At 44.8% G+C, this 23,743-nt stretch overlaps 1 protein-coding gene across 1 annotated transcript; it reads right to left on the minus strand.

The window, feature by feature from the left end:
- Positions 1-4,210: 4,210 nt before the first annotated feature.
- cep170bb (centrosomal protein 170Bb) lies at positions 4,211-21,493 on the minus strand. Its single transcript, XM_062436803.1, has 19 exons — positions 21,389-21,493; positions 19,841-19,930; positions 19,635-19,713; positions 19,419-19,477; positions 18,785-18,896; positions 18,170-18,277; positions 17,123-17,635; positions 15,761-16,866; positions 14,967-15,134; positions 14,659-14,776; positions 11,808-13,538; positions 10,143-10,377; positions 9,871-10,027; positions 9,321-9,359; positions 7,222-7,359; positions 6,445-6,533; positions 5,336-5,429; positions 5,188-5,239; positions 4,211-4,410 (listed from the first exon to the last, which is right to left on the minus strand). The coding sequence occupies exons 1-19, from the start codon at positions 21,491-21,493 to the stop codon at positions 4,211-4,213; spliced, it is 5,193 nt and encodes a 1,730-aa protein (XP_062292787.1).
- Between the last annotated feature and the right edge of the window lie 2,250 nt (positions 21,494-23,743).

Below are 23,743 nucleotides of genomic sequence, written 5' to 3' on the forward strand. Positions count from 1 at the left end.
TAGAGATCAGCCTGTCTATATCTAGTTGGTACCGCTCCACCTCCTGCACCAGCTCCAGCTCCTTCTCCACCGGCGAGGTGATGTTCCTAGAGCTAATTTACGATGCCGAGGATCAGCATACCTAGGCACACAACTCTGCCCAATGCCCATTCCACATGGCACCCTGCAGGTGGTGGGTCCACAGGGTGGCGACTACATGTTGTGTATTCATGCTGTTGGATCTCCGCCTTCCGGCCGAGGTTCTCACCTCCCTTTCTCATCACTTCATTGGTAATGATTATTAGTCTAGACCCTCACCTGGGACCAGCTTGCCTTGGGAGATCCTACCAGGCCCTGTTGCCCCTGACAACACAGCTCCCAGGATCACAGGAACACGCAACCCCCTCCACCACGATAAGGTGATGATTCTCAGAGAAGAATGTATTTAGATGTTTTTGATCATTATGCTTTAGAAAGAATGAAAAGGCGTTTTTCTCAGGAAACAGGACTTTATGGAACGGGAATGTATAGCGGACCTCAAGGGTCACAATGAATAAGGTGCGCAGGTGGTCGAGTGGTTAAGAGCTCATGCCACGTACGCAGCGGACCCCGGTTCGAATCCTGGCCGGAGGATCTTGGCTGCATGTCTCTTTCCTGTGATTTCCTGCCTCACTACTGTTAATAAAGGTGCCTGAACAAAAATCTTTAAATAATAAAAATGGATTTACAAAAAGTCCATAAAAACATTTAAAATATATAAATGAGTTATCATGAAGCTCTGATCTCATTCCTTTTACAGTTTAATGACTCTGTGATTTTTCCTCTAAAATGAATTTAGATGTTTCCAAAATGTAAGACAGCAGACTTATGAATTATGAACCTTCAGGAAATCAATATATATTCAGGAGATGTTCTGCTATGAAATATATTGTTTAATGGTCTTTTTTTGTTTTTATTTTTCATTTTAAACTCACTTCCTGGAAATGTTAAGTGTAATTTGCAAATGTCTAATTTTAGAACCTTTAACAAGTTTGGTCTAAATGGTTCAAAAAGAAAAAACAGAAAAACTGTTCAACTGGTTTTGTTAAAGTCTCGTCTAGTCTATAAATCAGATCCCTAACAATAATTAATAATGTCCAAACAGCAGCTGCTGTGTAACTGTGAAGTCATGTGATAAACAGGAAATGTGCTCATTAAAGACTTTTTAACCAACAACTGAAATATCAAACACATCTACACCCTGAAAACTGTAACAGTTAAGAATCTAATAACGAAAATATCCTAGTAATTAGTCTAAAATAAACAACTGTAAAGGAAAGCATTACCATGGAAACACATCTCAACCATCACGTGTTTTAAATGAGCGGCTCAAAGCGATCTCTTGTGTAGGAGAGATTGACGACAGTAAAACGTGTAAATTGGAGGTAAACAGTGATTTCCAGCTGTGGGGTCGGGTGCTGCTGCTGCTACGTCTGACCTCAGGGTTCAGCTTCTGTACAAACGACACCAGCGTGCATGAAATCAGTTTATTACAAATGACATGGTGATACAAAGTAATCTTGTCAATGATGAAAACATGAGAGTCCAGATATCTGCAAATCAAAATCATTGAAGTCAATAAATAAATCAGCAGGTTGTACTGCAGTAGAAACAGCAGCTGACTGCAGGACCATCATGTGATCAAATGCATAAAAAAGTTTTTTGGATAACAGGATACACAGTAAACATGAACAACAGTTTGGTTTGCTTCATCTATTCAGCCTGTTTCTACAGCTTGTCTGTTTCAGAGGTGCATGCACTGTAACTAAAGGAGAACACTAAATGCAGGTAGCCCAAATGACCACTCACCTGTAGCAGCAGCAGTTACATCATCACAGCAACAGCCAATCAGGTTTGTGTTCTGGGCCATAAATCAATACATTCTCAACGGCTGCAGAGCACGAAAAACCCCAAAACTCTAACTGTGTGTCAAATTAAAAAAGTGCACATTTGGTGAACTAGCCTCAAACTCTCACCTGCCTCCACCTACAGGAAACATGCACTTCCTGTTCCTCCAGCCAGTCACTGACAGCCGCAGCGCCTCAGACCGACCGTCCTGGACTTTACTCTGAGCTGGACTCACAGAGACGAGACGCGACCCAAGACAAAGAACAAGATGATTTCAGTGGCTGTGTTTGTGTACGGCGCTCAGCACACCGAGGCTCCGGCTGCTTTCACACAGAAAGTAAAACACAAAGTTAAGCTCAACACACGGACGACAGTCAGCAGCTCAAACACACAACACACACACTGATGAAGTAAAGGAGGAAGCCACTGAGAGTGTCCTCACACAGCAGGCCACAGACCAGTCTGCTGCAGCTCATCTTCACCCTCTGCGTGGCCTCAGCCTCAACAGGTCAATATTTGATCATATAGCACTTTTTCTTTTCTAAACTCTACAACAGTGGAAATGGAACTAAAAAGAGCGTATAGCTATGTTTATAGGGGAAGGTTTATACAGGAAATTCAAGGGTCAAAAACAATCCAGCTAATCTTTTACACAATCTGCTCCAACATTTAGATGCTCTGACAGTAAATACTTACTAACCCGCTAATAATCACTTCAAGTCTGTTCCAGTGAAGACTTCATTTAGTCTAAAGGAGAAATTCAGAACTAAACTAAGACTAAGAACCATCCAGCATCAAACTGCCTCCGTTTGTTGGTGTGAAGTCTGTGTAGTTGTTGTGAAGCAGGATGATGTGTGAACACTGCAGCTGTGTAACATGTGGCCGATGCATTGTGCTGACTACAGCTTTTACAACGTATGAGTAGAAACTACGGAAGCACATTTCATGGTTTGAAGTCTTCGATATGGATGTGACTGATCGGACCAGAGATGGACCGCAGCAGAGTTCAGTGCAACAACATGACAAACAAAAGCAACACGTGTTTTATCATCACACAGCAGATTGTCGTGTTTCTGGAGGTTCATTCACTGGGATTCAGAGAGGCCTTGTGTTTAAGGACCCGCGTTAGACCAGCGGAGTCCTTCTTTCACATTGTGCTGATTTGTTTGAGTTGGACAAACATTTGACAGAAAACTCTCAACATTCAGCTACAGCCAACCTGAAGCAGCTTCACAGTTATCACACAATCACATCGAGATGTGAAGGAAAACCAGCCTGACTGTCACTCAGAAACATTCAATCAAATATAACATTACATCTTTTACAGGACGAGTGTGTCTGTAAGGCCGAAGCATCGAAGCAGCTCAGGGCCTTCTGATGGGCAGATAGCTACGATGTTCACTTCATAGATACAGACATAAAAACTGAGACCACCTTCGCAAAAAAAAACACAATCTATAATCTGTTGAAATGCAACGCAACACCAGATTATCAAAGCACAAACTTATCAATATGCGTTTGTACATCATCCACGAACTACTGCGGCGCGAGCAGATAAAACTTCTTTTGTAGCTTTGACTAAATTTAGTTGAGCTTGTGCGATATGGAAGCAGTTCTACATAGTGGTTCTTAGTGATGTTGTTGCCTTTCAAAGTGAATTTCTTCTTACTGACTGAATCATCGGATATAAATGACGGCTTTGTTTTGGACAGTTTCTGTGCATCCACACCACCTGCAGCCTCCTGCAGAGAAGCTGCATTTCTTTATGTGTTCAGACAAGGGAAAGCAAACCGTTGTCATCACTGCAGCAGATCTTTGTCCTCCATGTTGGGGAGCGACTCCTTCACAGGATCTGATAAATAAAGATGGGAGGAATGCCCTTCAGGCTGCTGGGCTGAACCAGTCAGCAGAGGATTCACAAAGTTTTACCAGTTCCTGTCCATAACCTCAGTGATCAAAACTGTAGCTGCATCCTAGTTCCTGACACAGCAGACATTTGAACGTGTCACACTGGGAACAGCACAGGTTTAATAACAGGAATCATGGCTGCATTTCATTTCTGTGAGCAACTTTCAGGCCCTCGTGTTGTGCATGCTGCCTCACCGGTTTAAAACTGGACACGGCTCAAAGAGCTTTTGCAGAATGTGAATATATAATCAAACTGCTGCCCTGCTGGTGACCATCAGTGGTGCACAGCAGCAGTTGGTCATTATAAGGGCCTGCTGGTGAACCAACAACAGCACAGAAAACCACATCTGAGCTCTGATGACTGGACAGGAAGGAAGGTGTGGCTGCAGGAGGATTGAATGCACAGTCACTGTCCAGAGCTGCTACGGTGGCCTGTTCAGGCCATGTAGTGGGCCCCGTCGGGTCCACGAGGTGGTCTCTTGGTGCTTTCATTGGCGTTGGAGGTTGGGGGGACACCACGGGATCTGGAAGCAGGTTTCTTCTCCTTTGAGGACACCTGAGGAGTCTGACTGGGGGCCGACGTGCCGACAGCTGCAATCTGGAGACTCCCGCCGGGCTCCACGATGGTGTTTATCACTACGGCAACAACAAGAGGACATTACTGTAGACACCAGGACCAAGTACATCAACTTCAGGTCAAACCTGCATTAACTGGCGATATGTTGAACATGTTATCAAACAGATGGTTATCTCCACATCCAGCAGTTACTGATCAACATCATCATTCATTAGTTCATCGTGTTTCTGTCCAGCTGCTGAATGTAAGTCCAATATTCTCTCTGTTAGCTCTGTTTTTACTCTCTACCAACTCCTGAGGGAAATACCTAAATGCTCCACTATGTTGAGCAGCTACTCTACAGCTCTGTCTGTAGCAGGTACTGTACTGTGGCCGCTGAGAGTGAACCAGAACGGTGAAGTTGCAGCTAAGCAATAAGCTGAGCTCTGTCACTTTTGACACTGTTGATGGTTTATTTCTGTATGCAGGTCAACGAGCTTCAACCAAACACAGGAGTAATACGACTGATTATTCTTTTAAATTTTATCTATTTAATTAAAGTCTTTTTTTGCTTAAAGATTTATTGTTGGTGTGCAGGTGATCGAGTGGTTAAGAGTGCATGCTACATACACAACGGACCGAGGTTTGACCTGCAGCATTGGTCCCTGGCCGGACTCGAACCATGGACGCTGTGATTATGTGGCATGTGCTCTAACCACTTGACCACCAGGCTGCTCCTAATTAAAGCCGTAAATGGTTTGTAATCTTAATGTTTTATGTTGGAGAGGACGTTGAGGACACAGAACTTCCTACAAACAGATACATGATGAAACGTGTCAAACCAAATCTATATTTACCTTCCAGCTGCCTCTGGACTCTTCTCAGCTCTTTTAAAATCGAGGTAATTTCCTGCAACATGAAACAGAAACAGGAGAGAAAGTTGTAGCTGTGCTCACATCAGATCCTGAGTGTTATATCAAATAATCAATGAATCTGCAGAAGAACCTTGTTGGAGGTTTTCAGAATGGGGACTTCGTTCTCAGCGTTGATCTTGGCCTCGATCTCCTCCCAGACCTCCGCCTTGTTCTGGAACAGAACCCTGAGAACCGATGACACGCTGCAGGTTTAGTGTGGAGGTCTTCATGGAGTCAAAACAACCTCTGATCTACAAACCTTAAAGCTAACACAGACTTCAACCCAGCAGAACCGGATAGAAACCAGACCTTATTGGCTGATAAATGAATCTAGTTCTGATCCACTTCTGGTTCCTATCTGACCATTCCAGCATTCACAAACTACAGAAAACTGAACTGTGTCCGATTTAGTAGTTTTACTAAAGGAAATGATGCAATAATGACAGCAGAATGTCTCGATTTGTTTTTCAGGGTTTTCTCTGCGTGGGAAACAAATTACAGCCGGCCTGAAACTAAATGGAAATACAGTGAAATTAAGTGACGGTTGAATGTGTTGTAACCAGGCGGGGAGTTCTGGTCCTCTGAAATGATGCCAACGTGGAAGTAACTTAAAACTGCATTCTATCAAAAGGCCACCAGGGGGCGACCGTTTTGGTGTCAAAAGGACTTCCGTCTCTATACGGAGAATGGAGAATTCACCAACTTCTCACTTGATTTCTAACCTCAGTAAACGTTTTCAAAATGTGTTTATGGTCTCAATCGCTAGTTTAAAGCCTTCTTCAATGCAGTATGATGTTCATTTGGGACATTTTGGCCTCCCTGATTTTATATGTGACGATAAAGCAGGGTATGCATTAGGGCGTGGCTACGAGGTGATTGACAGGTTGATTGGTTCACAAGTTCAGGAGGGCGCCTCATGCTCCTCCTGATGCCCATATAAGTAGAATCCCTGTTTTTATTTTTCCCAGCATGCACCTGACATTTTCAAGATGGCGCTGCTCAGATCCGAAACTATTGGCCTCCGAGCAGCAGAGGATCCTCAGCCTGTCCCTAGACAGGCTGAGGATGTTCTCCAGTCTGATCAGGTCCAGTTTTTGGGGTTGTTTTGTGTTCAGGTGTGAACCACAGAGCTGCAGTAAATGTTAACATAGAGACTGAATGTACTGCTACAGCTACAATCACAATCAATAGCTTCCTTACTTCATTTTGTCGGCCAGCTGCTCGGTGTTCTCGCGGATGGCCTGTGACAGCTGTGACACTGGATTCAGCATCAGGTTGTCAAGGATCACCTGAAAGAGGTTATTCAGAGACTAAGAAGAAGACAAGCAGGAAGCTGAAAGCACAACATGAACAGCAGCTGACATCCTGTGTTCCCAGCACACCAAAACTAACTGCAGCAGTTGCAGTAATGTCAAGTTTCATTGTGAACTGTTGAATTTAGGCTTCATTCACACTGCAGGCTCAGGTCTGACTTGTTTGTTTGATGATGCTCTCACTCTGGTCGTCAAGCAGATATTTAAAAAAACTAAAGGTGAGATTTATGATGTCACTCCTGCTTCAAAGAGACAAGACTTTAATGACTCCACCTGTCCTCTGGCGCCATCTGCAGGACAAACTTCATATTTTTACCTCCAATATCAGAAAGACAAATCATCTGGGTGTTGTTTGTTTATAATGTGGCTGTTATGAACTAACCCTCCAGGGGGTTTTAAGGCTTCTTAGCAAAATACTGTACAGATATTTATATTAGTAATTTATTAGTACGAAAATATTGTAATTCTAAAACTATTTACATTTTTGTAATTAATTAAATAATAATATGACTTCATGTATTGACTGACACTATCATCAACAAATGGAGGCCTACTTTATTTTCATCCAAAACTTCATATTGAGCAGAAACATCTTGAGTCACATTAAAAAGTAAAACTCTGCAGCTGCAGTGTGAATGTAGCCTCAGTGGGATTAGACAGTGACCTCTTCACGGTTCCATGGACGGCGTTGCTTAGAACCGGTCTCCGGCTCATTCATGTTTGCGTCCAGGTCCGAGACGGCAGCAGAACCTGGCGGAACCTTCTGGTAGTTTAAACTGGCCTCAGGGATATGATGGACCAGCTGGAAAGAGAATACAGGGAGTCTGGCTCCGGTGATCCAACCTCTGAATATCGGCTATCAAACCAGTGAGCAGCTGAACAGTGATGGCGGTGCTCCGTGAACGCATGCACCAAGTCAACATGCAGCTGCGATGGTGGGGGGCAACAGTGTATGCAGTGAATTTTAGTACTGCTGGGATACAGCGCATTATCAACAACAGGGAGACGTGAGGAGGTGCAGGACGATCCTACTGGTCACCAGCTACAGCTCCATGAACTGTCCCAAAACCAGTAAAACCAGTTCATTAAAGGTGCAGGACAATGGAAGTTTACTAATGAGAAAACTTCAGAGTGAGCACGAAACAAATCTGAACAGGAATCAGTCTGAAAATCAAGATCTTAAAATGAACGGAGACCAATTTTAGTTCAATGCAACCCTGATAAAGTCGAGCAGAGCAGGTTGTGTCAGGTAGATTATAGCAGGGCAGCTACAGCACAGTACGGTGGGGTTAAGGCAGGTATAGCAGGTGGGTTGGCTAGTGTCGGTAGATCACAGTCAGATAGAAAATAGTAGAGCAGGTTAGAGATGGTTTGGTAGAGTTGTGTCAGTTACAGAGTGAGTTCAGGTGGACTAGATTAGGGTTGTGTTGGGTCAACAGGAACAGAATGTGGTTCAGACACAGCAGCACAGAGCTGGACTGGATATAACAGAATAGGGAAGATGTTTCCTAAGTGGGGTCACAACCACCAGTGGGGGGGTCACAGCACGATTTTGACAATGTGTGAAATAAATAGTGTATCTTAGGTAAAATTGTTCATTATTATTAAGATAAAGATAGTAGTTAAAATCAAAATAACACCATGCAAATAAAACATGTCATCAGTGTTGATCTTCTGTCCCTGAGCTGATATAACATCAGTGGCAGCATCAGTTACAGGTCGATTTGACAGGAAACACTAACAATGTGTGTATGAAGGGTAACTTTAGAACAAATTAGCTCAAATCAAAAGGCACGGCTTTAAGCCATGGATATTATTTTTGTCACAATGAAACGTTGGTTAGACATTGTAGAGGCCAGAGAGTAGAGAAGCTCCTCTATCAGAGAGGCCATCAATCTCTGCTACAGGAGTGTCCAAAGTATCTAGAGGATTATATCCAGTATGGATTCACATGCGCCGTTAACACAATACAACATCCCCAACGTGTAGCGTGCACTGAGGTGTTTGCACATGAAAGCCTACAGTCAGTAAAAATGCTGCGACACTTGAAAATGAAGCACCGCTGTCAGTAGACGAAAGGTGCAAGGCCGACAGAAACACACCCTGCCAAAGCTCTAAAAACACATGAGGTGGCATATTTAACTGCAAGGCCACATACTGTCAGGGAAACACTGACCACCTTCAGGCCCTCCTGGAACACTTTCACTAGTATTTCCTTGAGGAAACAGCTCTGGAACAATATGACTGGATCACATCACTGTTACGACTACAAATCACCTGACATCTGACCTGGAGGACGCAGCGGAAGAAAGCATCTGATTCCAAGACCCAAGATGAGTTCTTGACTTCAGTCGAGAGGGAACACCCACAACTATCTTTAAGAGTCTATGATATTGTTATTTTGGGGGTCGGGGCGAAACAGGGCAGAGTTTAGGCCAAATCCTGCTTTCTGTGTTCCACGTGGACGTCTGCAGAGGGACTACATGGACCCTCATGACCACACTGACAGGGAGATTAAAGTCGGTAGAGTTGGGTGCGTTAGAGTAGGATTACAGCCTGGATTTGTTTTGTGCTGACTCTGGAGTGTGTTCAATAATAATCTTCCATACCGGACCACACATGTCAGAATCAGAAGAATAAATGTGCCACAGAGCAATCCAACACTGGTGAGAGGGGAGTGTTAGGATCGGTGATGGGAGGTGTGATGGTGGAGGAGGAGAACCAATCACAGGGCAGGAGGAGTGATGAGTCAGAGCTAGACACCTGAGATGGTTGAATTCCACGTAAGTATGGATATGGCCTCTGAGCAGCAGAACAGAGAAATGAATCATGAGAATCCAAAGCATGATGAAGGCTCCTCAATCAACCTGAGACCTGGAACGTTAAACTTCTGCTACCAGCTCATTTCTGTTTCAAAACTCTGAGAGTTATAATTTATAGAAATGAGGGGTAAAACTAAAAACACTCTTCCTCTTCAAACTGGGAGCAAACTGTAAGACTTTTGAATGAAGAGGTGACTTGTTACTGATAGGATTCAGGATTATATTTAGATTTCTGCAGATCATAAAATAAATTAAAACATTAAACATGTTTTGGAATAAATGAGAGATTTTAATCCTAAACTTCTGCAGAGAGACTGTCCTCACTAACCAGACCTGTTTCCTGTGGAGCAGTAGAGACTGTCTGCCATCTTTAAAGTCACAGGTTATAAACAAACTAGAAATCGTGTAGTGTGTTCCCAGTTTAGATGTTGTGGTATGTGTGGCGGTTGTGATGGTGTGAGGGATGTTTGGTGGTTGGAGGCTTGGCCCACCTCCTCCCTGGCAGAGATGGTGGAGGCTGGCGTGTTGGGCAGTGAGCTGGGTGAGGTGCTGGTGCCCATGCTGGAGCTCGGTGAGTCTCCGTCACCGGCCACATCGTGGATTTCCTTCGCCAGGATGGCCAAATCTTTGGCCAAGTCCTGACTGAGCCTGCAAGGGAAACACAATAACACGTTGGCATGGAGGTTCAGTATCAACCAGCAGCAGTTTGTTTACTCTCTGAATTAAAAGGTGCAGTATGTGTAAATATTTCATAGCTTTTTACTTGGCGATCTCGGCGCTGTGCGTGGACCAGTTCTGGTAGGGGTCACCGTCGTTCTGGTCTTCATCTTCCTCCGTCTCCAGGGAGACAGATTTGGAGCGGGTGGCGGCTGTCCGGTGGCGAGGCGTCTGGGCGGAGGGATGGGAGGAGCGTTTGGCTTTCTGATTACTGGTGCTTGTCTTATACTCTTCCTCAGAGGAAGAGGAGAAGTCTGAGCCCTTCTGCCTGTGACGGGAACCTGAAAATATTTAAGATTTAGAATTTAGACTAGAAGAAGTTCAAGAAGTTTAAGGATCAGAAGAGGTGCCTCAACTCTTAATCTTCTGTACAAACAATAACACACTGTGACATAAATGCTGCTTCATTGAAAAAGAGGAGAGCACTGCTGTAAGAATCATCCAATCAGAAAGCTTCAGACTGTTGCTGTGCAGATGATGGAGGGTTCAGATTTAGGTGGATCTTGTTACATTAATTAAAAATTCTCCTTTGGATTTTGGACCAACTTTTGATAAAAGCCGCTGTTGCAGTGTTTTATTCTGAATATGATACAACTCTGATGTTGCTCTGAATGGAGGCATCTCCATAGCAACGGCCACATATGCTCATTAGAGCATAAAGAGAATTTCACTTGATAAAGTCACGATGTCATAATATTGCTTTGCCTTTAGTTACAGTCAGGACATGGATTTATGCATTAGGACACGGTCACACCCCAACACCGAACATGAGGATGATGGAGACTGACACTGTAAAGCTATGTTGCTATGGTAACAGCAGCAGACTCCAGGGGCCCGAAAGCAGTAACTCGGCAGGGATGAAAATCTGATGTGATCCAGTTGACAGAAAAAGGTCAGACCTTTAACACGCTGCTAAAACAAAGCCGGACCTCACTAACATTACATTCAGTGCATAAAAACTACACCCCACATTCATTAGAGGGAATCACAATGAATTACATTTCAAAATTATTAAATCTCAATACTCATCTGGTCCTGAATGAAATGTTTTGGTATCAAAAACTGTCAAGTACTGAAAGCTTTTATTAAAAGTCCGCTAGGATTAATATTCTTAATTTTTGATGAAATAGTTTCTGATTCAAATCACAACGTTGTCTATTTTATTTCTATTTTCCAAAATGTTCCTTGTGTATTTTTCTGCAGATTGTCGTGTTGTGTGTGAGAGCCACTAAACTGGAGTCAAACATACTTGGCCAATAAAGATCATTCAGATTCCTTTTATTTAGATTAAAACTGACCCATGATGGTGTGCAGAGATGTAAAGAAATCATCTTGGAGAGAGGTGAATTAGAATAAACCGCAGACAGCAATGTGAAGCAACTGGATAAGCTTGTGAGGAAGGCAGGCTCAGTGCTTTAGAGACACTGGGGAAGGCTGTAGAAAGGGCTACAGGTGCAAAGGTAAGAGCCATAATGAACAATGATAACATCAAGGTACTGACGGGGCTCTGCAATCATTCTGAAGTCTTTCCTCCTCTAAATATAATTTTATTGTATATTTCTATCAATCATCATTAATGACATGCCACCAATGGTGAAGAGGTCAAAGGTCCAGGTAACCACATACTGGAGAACGGTATACGATAGGAAAATATCTTTTATGACAACAAAAGTATTTCTAAATGTTAAAAACTCAGATAACCTGGACTCACCAGTGCTGGTGTACTTGGCTCCACTGGACCGGGTACGGGTCAGCGTTTGCTTCCCTGGAGCTGCGCCCCCTCTGCTAGCTGCCTGGCGGGCGTCACCCGCCGACGTCTTCCTGGTGGTAACAGCAGACTCAGAGTTCCGATTGGAGAACCCGGTCCGGCTCGTGGAGGACGTCTCGTTGTCGCTGGGAGCCGTGAAAGAGCCGGTCCTCTTTCTTGGCATCGCCAAGATGTCCAGCCTGGAGAGCTTCTTCACTTCAGCAGACGTTTTGGGAGGTGCAGTGATATGGTCTGAATTTTGGGAGGCCCGGTCAGTCTCCGTACCTTCGTTATCTGAGGTTTCCCCCAGACGTGCTCGTCGAAGCATTGATGCCCTGGTCGGCCGTGGCGCTGACAGGCTATTGGAGCGTGTCAGAACCTGCTGAGATGCTGTCTTCGACGTCTTTCCATTATCTTCTTTTTGAAGGGGGGCGATGACTTTCTTGCTACGGCTGGACGGACGGGAAATTTCATGGTCAGATGATGTTGTTTCAGTCCAGTGTGGAGCTGAACTCTGTTGGCCCTCAGACAGATCCAGAGAGCCACGGTTTCCTGCACTGCGGCGCATCTGAAAGCGCTTTGCTGCCTCTGCTTTGCTCAATGCATCGGCAGGCGCCTGGTTTCGGCGTTTCTCAGAAAGGCGTTCGCGGGCAGTGAGCTGCCGTCCCTTTTCTTGGATTGACGGGCTGGAGGAGGACTTCTCCTTTTGAAGGCTGCTGATGGCTGGACGCTTTTTAGGAACAGAACTGACTGGAGCATTTTTACTACTCACCTGGCTCACAGTGCTCGCTGTGTCCACATCGGACTCACCAGAAAGTGAGTCGTCCATGTGACTGGAGGAGCCTCCTTTCTTTGAGCTACGACCAGAGCCAGAAGATGGAAACTTGGTGTCCAAAGAAGACAGAGTTCCCTCAGTTTCCTGGAGGAAGGACTGCGTGTCCTGGATGTTCTCCCTCCTCTGCTCCATGTCTCTGATGGATGGCTGGCTGGAAATGTGGGGAAGCTTCTTCATCTGGACGGTGTCACTGGGTCGGTCTTTGGTGAAGCTCTCCTGCCGGACGAAGGACAACATGCAGCTGTCCTTAGTGGGGACAGAATCCTTGTCCTGTGTTTGTAGGTTTGGAGCGGAGCTGTTGGGTTTGACACCAGTCCTCTTGGGTTCATGCCCGCTAAGGTGTCGGATCAGCACGGTTGTGGGGGGAGTTTTTGCTGGGGGTTCTCGTGTCCTCTCAGACTGCACTGGACTCCTGGCCTGATCAGGTTTGCCTGGACTGTCTTCAGAACCAATGTAGAAGGAGGTTGATTTGGTGGATGGAGACACTTTCTCCTGACCCTTGAGTGGAGGACCTGCGCTCCCTAGAGAAGGCGCTCCAGTCCTGGCCTGATTCTTCTTTGATTTCTCCAGAATGGGTCCATCATCTGAGCGGCTGGCGTCACTCAGACTGTCTGGGTCTACGTCATCCTGGACGGACAGGCGCTGGGTGGAGTCCTGTGGGCGGGGAGTACCAGAGGCTTTGCTCAGTGGCTCTGGACCTGGGAAAGCTTCATGGCGAATCAGGATACTTGGGGTGGTGCTATCCAGCTTTTCTGGGGGCACCTGGGGCAGCAGCCTCCTGGTCCTGGAGCTGTGGCTCGACTCAGACTCAGAGTTGTCGTAGTTGTAACTTCCCATCGACCGGCTCATCAAGCGCAAATCTATAAAGAAATTCAAGTCATCTTCATTTTTCATAACAATGTCTCAACAACGTTAGGTGTAGAAGGTGCTGTACAGCAATCATAGATAAAGTGATATATTCAGTTAAGGCTGGGTTACAGTTTGCTGAGTAGAATCACACTTTTCTACAATTTCTCACTTCTGTTTGGTTCTCCTTCACTCTTTTAGACCAGTTCATGTGTTTCACATCTGTATGGTCTATATGACGTAAATTTCCTTTTCGCCATGTCAGTGAGGGTTTGTGGTCCGTAGATTCCCAAAATCTGTGACTCCACAAACTTTACTCATTGCCCTCTGCACAGCCTGTCTCATCTACTGTACGTATGCACTATACTCCTGTCCTCATTTAGCTGTCGCTTTTCTTTTTTCCACTTTTTCTTGTTGTTCAGCAGCATACAGGAACTCCTCAGCTGCTTTCATACTGAATCAGCTGTGTACAGAGGGACTGCAGACTTTTTGTCTCCCTCTTCTCTCAGTGAAACTACAGTAAAAAACACTCAAAATGACTTTTTTCACTATCACAATTTCATATCATAATTTTATTATTGTATCATAGATATTATTTGTTCCGATAACATTTGGAGAAGTCTAGAAGAGCTTCACAATTCAATTATTTTATCTCCATTCGAGTGTTGACCAGAAGCTTTGCCGGTGTTAGTCTCTGGTACGTATGCCCTGCCTGAGCATTCATTCACACTACAGGTTTAATACAATCCAGTGAGTCCAGCTGGAGAAACATATTATTACATTTAAAGGCTGATCAGAGAAACACTGGACAGCAGTTTGTAACTTTCACAGACTGGACTTTACTTTGTTTACTTGTGAATATGTGGAACGTGTCTGTGCCTGCAGACCTCTGATTGTAGAATGAATGGAACCACAATCCAAAATTATGCACACACTGAATGTGGAAAGCATGAATTGGCCTTAAGACTCCAATGAGGAGCAACACTTAATAAACACCACAGGTGTGAATGCAAAGGCCCAGATGTGATTATCCAGGTAACATATCCAGACATAGAGCTTATATTACTACCACATGGAAGTATGCAGGGTTGATATAAAGTTCTAAACACATCAAATTCAGATTTTCAAAAGCACCTTCTAGACATTCCCCCTGCGGTGGAGTGGAACCAGGTTCAGCATAGCTGTCTGCCAGACTGGCCCAACGGGAAACCCATTTAGGTCCTTCCAGACCTGCTGCATGAGCAGGAGGAACCTGGAACATACAAACACCTGATGAACAACATGAACAGATTGTAATAAAGAAGACAAAAGTCCAACAAGACCCGAGTAAAATATGCAACAGGAGAAACTGAAGGAATAACAACACTAGTCTGCATGCACTGGGATCAAAACATGCTACACAGGTTTTCCAGGTTCTGATTCAGTCTTGCATTGGTTTTTACCTGTATGGGGCCTGTTGGGGAGCCGCAGAGAGCAGCTGGGATAAAGCCATGCAACGGGTCCACAGTGCTAGGCAGGTTAGCTTGCTCATCTTTGCCATCATTTATTACAGGCCTATACACTCCTGTGTTCACACCACTGTACTCTGGAGAGTCGAGGACACCAAACACCTGTCAGAGCACAGGGCATGCATGAAGAGGGGGGCAGGACCACCACAACAGGAAGGAGCAAGAAGGACAAGAGGTTTCATGCATCCCCAAAGCAGTTAAAAACACTGCCTAGGTAACCCCGTCTCACATTAAAATAGTTCCAGTTCTCAGCTGTCGAACATTGTTGTTGTATCGACAATGTCATCACAGACAGATTTGGAGAAGCGGAGGAACATTTACTGTCATAAAGATTCAGCTCTAAGTAGGTCAAATGTTTGGATATAACACATTAAGTCTCTCAGTTTCCTGATGAAGAAACTCTCAAGAGATGTTTGTTTTTGTCGTTTATGTGTCAGCTTGCTGGATGCAACATAAATAACTGCACAGTACAAGCAGATTGAGTAGTGTCATGCCCACAGCTTCAACTGAAGTATCACCATACCTGAGAACAAATAATCACTTGTCCCAAGTGCTATTTTACTCGTCGTTTTCTATTCACTGACTTGAATCATCTTTCAGTGAATTGTTGCACTTGTCTCTATTTTTTTTTATCAGTAAGAACCATGAATGCTGCTCCACAGAAGAAACCATGCATCGGCAGTTAGTAAAAACACTGAGGATCTACGTTTTTGTCACTGCGAGTTCACCTGATCGATCATGTTGCGAGCTTCCTCCACCTCTTTGTCCTGCGACTCTGTCTCGATGGTGTAGGTCCCGGCATCACTCAGGCTGTCATCCTCCTCGTTCCTCACCATCCTCGGAGAAGCTTTGGGGTCTCCTCCACGGACACCCAGGGCCAGTATGGGGGACATTAGGTTGGGTCCTGTGGAGTGGACCGGAGAGGCAGTCTGGCCAGCAGTGCTGGTGGGGATCAAGGACTTTGAGATCGGATGGGTTTTTGGATGGGATCGTAAGGGAGAGGATGGGTAGGACACTGCAGAAGGAGCTGGAGGTTCTGGTGGGGAGGGAATTCTTGCATTTGGAGGTGTCACCATCACTGGCGGTGCAGACATTGGTGGAGGGGATGTCTTGTCCCTCGTTGGGGAGTTGTCTTTTTGACCAGAATCCTTCAGATATTCAGCAGCAAACTCCTGGGCAAGCTTCGACTTCTTCCCGACGCTGCCGAAGGGTCTGATGGTGATGCCTGAAGAGGAGCGAGAGGAGGAGCCAGACGAGGCTGCCTCCCCTTCCGTCTTTTCCCTCTTAAGAGAGCTCGACCTTTGGGGGCCACCGTGGCCCTGACCCTTCAGAGGAACCGTCACCTGCTGGGTGGGAGGGATGTGCCCGTGCACCGATGCTGGCCTCTCGCCGCCTTTCCTTCGCTCCAGCTTAGCTTTGAGGGCGGAGTAGGAGTCAGCGTGGGCGGGGTTGTGCGTGAAGGACTGCGAGCGCTTCTTGCGGGGGTTATCATCAAAGAACTCGATGATGAAGGCCTGCTGGGTGAGGTGCTCAGGTGGCCCCTGCTTGGGCGTTTCTGTGGTAGGGGACTGAGCCTGAGGAGGGCTCTGGGACAGGGGCCGCTCTGGGGCCACAGGTGAGGCTGGGGCTGGTCTGGGTGGAGAGTACTGCACTGGCATTGGAGCAGCCGGCTGGCAATGGATGGACTGCACTGATTGGACAGTTTGCTGCGACGACTCAGACTGCTCTGATTGGATGGACTGTTGAGAGTGGACAGAGTGGTGGGATTTACTCCTCCTTCCTTTAAGCACAGGGTCCTCTGAGTCACTCTGGGTCCCGTCGTCATGGTGGTGACCTGACAACAAGAATAAAAACCTCCGTTAATCAGACTGAACATGAAGTCTTAGTCCCGCTGAGAACAGATCAGGACATTTCACTGAGCTTTAGAACTAAATATTAGGATTCATTCACTGACGATTTAATGGACATTTGGTCATAAATGTTGAGATTTGTGTACTGGATGGACATTATCATCATGTGACCATCAGGGAAATATAAAATGAACTTTAAATAAAAACAGCTGAATGATCCTTAACCACACAGACTCTGACCTTTGAGTGTCTTGATGTTCATAGCGAGGTCACTCTTGGTGCTGTAAACATCTTCACACATCGGACGCCTCCTCATCATGCTGACATCACTGTGGACCAGCCAATCAGCCACCTTGCTCTCTGCTGACATCATGTCGGTGGGCGTGGCCGTGGCGGCCTTAGTGGGCAGAGCCTGTTGCTTCCTCTGGCGGGTGGAGAACTTGGTCACGTGATCTTTGATCTTGATCTTGCCGGGCAAGCAGTCATCAAACTCGATGGTGAAGGAGGCGTGGCTCTGGACGACGGGCGGGGTTGGGGTGGGGGGGGAGGGAGGAGCTGGGGCCGGGGCCGGGTCCGTGTCCTTGGTGGGGATCTCATGGAGCTCCGCCCCTAACGTTTTGGGGGGCTGGAAGTCCTTGGTGGGGATCTCGAAGTAGCTCGGCTCACGGTGGTACGGAGGGAAGGTCTTTGGCTGCGAGTCTGACAGAGATCCGCTCAGATCCGGATCCACAGATGAAGCGTCTCTCTGCAAGTCTGAGCAAAACACAACAAAGATTTTATATAAGATCATGAATTGAAGGAATATCTACAAATGTTTACTGATTTATCAGTTACTGTATCTCTAGTACTTAACTGTAACATTCATGTCAAACCACTACGAGCACTTTTAATTATTTTCTTTGTTGATTCATTGGAATTAAAGGACTGTGACACAATACATGAAACATGTAAACAAAGGATCTATACATATACATTTTATGTCTTTATTTTTCCTGCTACATACACATCTGTGTTATTGTACCTGAAGATGTATTAATACCTGTGACTTAAAAGATCATTAAAAAAAAGGAACAAATTTATGATAAGAATGAACAAAAAATATAATATACCAATAATAATAACAACTCGACATGCAAATAAATAAATAAATAAAGATATATAGTCGACCACTCTGTGTCCAAAGCTTAAACAACGATTCTCCCTCGATGTGTTTTCTGAGGATTTAAATAAATAAAATAGTGATGATGATGAAATAGAGATAAATGATAGACTTTGGGTTAGGGTTACCTGGATGATGCTCATCGCTGCTCTGGACTTTATTCCCATAATCCTCCTCTCCCCACCAGGACGGCTGACCGTAGAGAGGCGTGGGCCGACTCACCGGAGTCTCTGCCACTAACAGACCGGCACACGTTAAACAGACCGGCACACGTTAAACAAACCGGCACACGTTAAACAGAGCAGCATGTAGAACCTTCTGCTGGCTGTATAACTTGTAGTATAACTTGTAGTATAACTTGTAGTATAACTTGTAGTATAACTTGTAGTATAACTTGTAGTATAACTTGTAGTATAACTTGCAGTATAACTTGTAGTATAACTTGTAGTATAACTTGCAGTATAACTTGTAGTATAACTTGTAGTATAACTTGTAGTATAACTTGTAGTATAACTTGTAGTATAACTTGTAGTATAACTTGCAGTATAACTTGTAGTATAACTTGTAGTATAACTTGTAGTATAACTTGTAGTATAACTTGTAGTATAACTTGCAGTATAACTTGTAGTATAACTTGTAGTATAACTTGTAGTATAACTTGTAGTATAACTTGTAGTATAACTTGCAGTATAACTTGCAGTATAACTTGTATATGATTAACTTGTATATAACAGTATTCGTACCCGTTGTCTTGGTGCTGGGGCTTTTATCGGCTCGGCTTCGCTCCTCCAGCTCGGCTCTTTTTCCCTCTGAAGCTTTCAGACTCATCTGCAGCTGACTGCTGTATTTCTCGTGCTGGAACACACACAGGAAGTTCACACACACACACACACACACACACACACACACACACACACACACACACACACACACACACACACACACACACACACAGGAAGTTCACTCATTAAACTTCATGTTCAGCACTAACTGACTCTGTGTCCTCTGAGACATTACAACTGATTCTGAGCTGCATATTAATTTCAGTCACATGAGCTCAGAACACACAATCATATTTCCCTGGTCCATGTCCTTCATCTCCATCTATTAACTCTAATCTATTAACAAGCCAACATGGACAAAACTAAAGTATTCATTCATTAATAAAAAGATCTCAAACACTGCAGCCTACATTTCCCATGATGCACCTGAACAGTGCCATCCCTCCCTTTGTCTAACAACCATCATCATCAGTACCATCATCATCATCACCATCCTGGCTCACCTGAACCAAGCCACACCCAGGATAACACAGACACACACACACACACACACACACACACACACACACACACACACACACACACACACACTGACCTTCAGTGCCTCCTCTGGGACTTTGTGTTGACTTTTCTCCAGAACGTAAACATGAGAATGTGAAGAGGAGGTTAAGAACAATAAACACTGATACACTAACACAACCCTCTCATTCACACACTGATGACAGGAAGCTAAACACACACACACACACACACACACACACACACACACACACACACACACACACACACACACACACACAGGTCAGGATATCGTATCCAAAGCGGATGATGTCAGACACTTTCAGGGTGATGTAGGTCTGATCAGGGATTCTCAGGTCGTTCACAAACGTCTGAAACAAAAACAAAAAATACTTTTACATTTTCTGTGCTGACGTTTGTTAGTTTGAATAATATAATTATTATAATATATATAATATATATAATATATATAATATATATATATATAGTGAGTCTGACCCCGTTGAGGCTGCCCAGGTCTTTGACCAGGTGTTCATCAGTAGTTTGGTTGTAGTTGATGACAGCGTGTTGTTTGTCCACGCTGCGAGACTGACACACAAACACCACAATTATTATAACCTCAACACAGTCTCACTATTTATTAACATTTGATCATTTATACATCTTAAAACATGATTTAACAACATATTCAGTTATAAACTCACTGGACTCTTTATTAGGAACATCTGATCAACCTAACCCAACAGCTCTGATATTAGGTCATAGTGAGGTCATAGTGAGGTCATAGTGAGGTCATAGTGAGGTCATAGTGAGGTCATAGTGAGGTCATAGTGAGGCCTTGTCTGATTTTTAAAGAATTTATTTGCAAATGATGGTGGAAAATAAGTATTTGGTCAATAACTAAAGTTCATCTCAGTACTTTGTTGACAGAGGTCAAACGTTGTCTGTAAGTCTTCACACACTGTTGCTGGTTCCTCCATGCAGATCTCCTGTAGAGCAGTGATGTTTTGGGGCTGTCGCTAGGCAACACAGACTTTCAACTCCCTCCAAAGATGTTCTATGGGGTTGAGATCTGGAGACTGGCTAGGCCACTCCAGGACCTAGCTTACAAAGCCAGTCCTTGGTTGGCCGGGCGGTGTGTTTGGGATCAGCCACGTTTCATCTTCAAAGCCTTTGCTGATGGAAGGAGGTTTGATACATGGCCCCATTCATTCTTTCCTTTACACGGATCAGTCGTCCTGGTCCAAAGCATCATGTCCCCCCCCCCCCCCCCCCCCTCAATGCTTCACAGTAGGTACGCTGTTCTTTCTCCTCCAAACACCACAAGTTGAGTTTTTACCAAAAAGTTCTATTTTGGTTTCATATGACATTCTCCCAATCCTCTTCTGGATCATCCAAATGCTCTGTAGCAACCTTCAGACGGGCCTGGACATGTACTGGGTTAAGCAGGATGTGAGTCCCTGGCGGCGTAGTGTGTTACTGATGGTAGCCTTTGTTACTTTGGTCCCAGCTCTCTGCAGGTCATCACTAGCCGGATGTGATGTGACTTGGAGTGTGACTGTTTGAGGTTGTGGACAGGTGACTATTATACTGATAACCAGTTCAAACAGGTGCCATTAATACAGGTAAGGAGAGGAGGACAGAGGAGCCTCTTAAAGAAGATGTTACAGGTCTGTGAGAGACAGACATCTTGCTTGTTTTTAGGTGACCAAACACTTATTTTACAGAGGAATTTACCAATTCATTCATTACAAATCCTACAATGTGATTTCCTGGATTCTTTCCCTCCATTCTGTCTCTCAGAGTTGAGGTTTACCTATGATGAACATTACAGGCCTCTCATCTTTTAAGTGGGAGAACTTGCACAATTAGCAGCTGACTAAATACTTTTTTGCCCCACTGTAGGTGAGTTAGCTGTTCCTGATATGTTGTCCCTCTCGTGTGTTGATGGAGTGGATAAAATGTATATTTGATTGATTACACAGGTATGAGTCCAGTCCTATTTAATATGAATATGATCAATAATCAGCTGATCAGCGGTCTCACCTGCAGCATCAGCTCACAGTCCTCCCGGCCCACAAAGATCATCTCTTTGGGGAGGCGATGCCGCGTCCCCGAGCTGCTCACCAGGAACCATGATGTCACACTCATCTTCACTGGCCTGCTGGGAAACCCCAGAGCATCCTGGGAAATGGAGTCCAGACAGGAAGTGAGAGAGAAAACATAAATATGGGTCTGATGTGGAGGCCAAATGGACATAAAATAACATCTAGATATTTTTGGGGATTTTGACGATAACGATAATTAGTCGATATCCTTTAATAGAAAGATTAAAGCGATAAATAATAATCTTCTGGTGAAGTCATAAACTGTTTTCATAGAAACTCTTCAGCGGCCGACTTGTTGGATTTAAGTTCAAACAAAGTGAGAAAACGCTGCTGAACAAGGAGAAATAAAAACAGCTTATATTTAAATGTAAAATTGAGTTTTTAACAGTTCTGCTCAGTTATTGGTGCTGATGATGAAAACGGCTCATCACAATAATTCAGACTACTAGTGATCATGTGACTCCTGCTCTGAGAGGTCGATTAAATAAAACCTAAAAACAACAATCACAATATTTACTAATAGTAACTAATAGTTACTAATAGTTACTAATAGTAACTATTAGTAATTATTACTAGTCTGATATTAAACATCGGAAATAACATTTATTCTGACAGGAAGTGTTGGAGCGGGTCGACCGGTTACATCATCATCATCATCATCATCACCATCATCATCATCATCATCATCATCACCATCATAATCATCATCTTCATCATCACCACCATCATCATCATCACCATCATCATCATCATCACCATCATCATCATCACCATCATCACCATCATAATCATCATCACCACCATCATCACCATCACCACCATCATCACCATCATCATCACCATCATCACCATCACCCTCTTCCTCACCATCATCATCATCACCATCACCACCATCATCACCATCATCATCATCACCATCATCATCATCATCATCATCATCATCACCATCATCATCATCATCATCATCATCACCATCATAATCATCATCATCACCATCATCATCATCATCATCACCATCATCATCATCATCATCATCATCACCATCATCACCATCATCATCATCACCAACATCATCATCATCATCATCACCATCATCATCATCATCATCATCATCACCATCATCATCATCACCATCATAATCATCACCATCAACCTCTTCCTCACCATCATCACCATCATCATCATCATCATCATCACCATCATCATCATCATCACCACCATCACCATCATAATCATCATCACCATCATAATCATCTTCATCATCATCACCACCACCATCATCATCACCACCACAATCACCATCATCTTCATCATCATCATCATCATCATCACCACCACCATCATAATCATCACCACCATCATCATCACCATCTTCACCACCATCATCATCATCACCACCACCATCATCACAATCATCTTCATCATCACCACCATCATAATCATCATCTTCATCATCATCATCACCATCTTCATCACCACCACCATCATAATCATCATCTTCATCACCACCATCTTCATCATCATAATCATCATATTCACCACCATCATCATCATCACCATCATCATCATCACCCCAGCTCACCTGAACCGAGCCACACCAGGGATAACACACACACACACACACACACACACACACACACACACACACACACACACACACACACACACACACACACACAGAGGATGCTGGGGATCATCAGCCTCATCCAGCGGGCCTCCTCTCCTCCTCATCCTCTCCTCCTCCTCCTCCTCATCCTCTCCTCCGCCTCTGCAGGCCGGACATCTGGAGCCGCTCCGGCCTGCAGAAGCGGAGAGGAGCCGTACCGGAGAATGAAACCGGGAGGGGGGAGGGGGGGGGCAGACAGACAGAATGAGACATGCTGACGGAGAACCGGACAGACAGACAGACCTCTCCCTGCTCCCCTCCTCCACGCCCTGCCCTCCTCCTGCAGCTTACCTCCGCTGCTCTCCGCCGATTAAACCCCGGACTGAAGCGCTGCGAGGCGGACAGAGCATGAGAGACGTCCCGGTGGAGAGTACCGGACCGGAGGGGCGAGCCGGTGGGCCGGTCGGTAGGTCGGTGGGTCGGTGTCTCGGTGAGGATGCTGTTATGGCATCTCTGTCTCCTCCTGACGCACCAGCTGCCACCCGTTGCGTCAACACGCACCAGGTTAGAGACGACACAGGAAGTGCAGCCTTCAAAATAAAAGCCTCAGCATAAAACCCGAGAGCCTGACACCTCTGATCAATAACTCCCTGATCAATAACCCTCCGGTGTGTGTGTGTGTGTGTG

Source organism: Scomber scombrus, chromosome 17, assembly GCF_963691925.1.
Source record: "Scomber scombrus chromosome 17, fScoSco1.1, whole genome shotgun sequence".
Taxonomy (NCBI): Eukaryota; Metazoa; Chordata; class Actinopteri; order Scombriformes; family Scombridae; genus Scomber; species Scomber scombrus.

What these genes read in the sequence shown, in the direction of transcription:
- cep170bb (XM_062436803.1), bottom strand. Translation starts at nt 21,493, where the DNA reads ATGAGTGTGACATCATGGTTCCTGGTGAGCAGCTCGGGGACGCGGCAT. An exon ending in ACTGTGAGCTGATGCTGCAG is followed by an intron (nt 19,931 to 21,388) that starts GTGAGACCGCTG and finishes TTTGTGTGTCAG; the next exon opens with TCTCGCAGCGTGGACAAACA. An exon ending in CAGCTGGCCGACAAAATGAA is followed by an intron (nt 5,430 to 6,444) that starts GTAAGGAAGCTA and finishes ATCGGTTCTCAG; the next exon opens with GGTTCTGTTCCAGAACAAGG.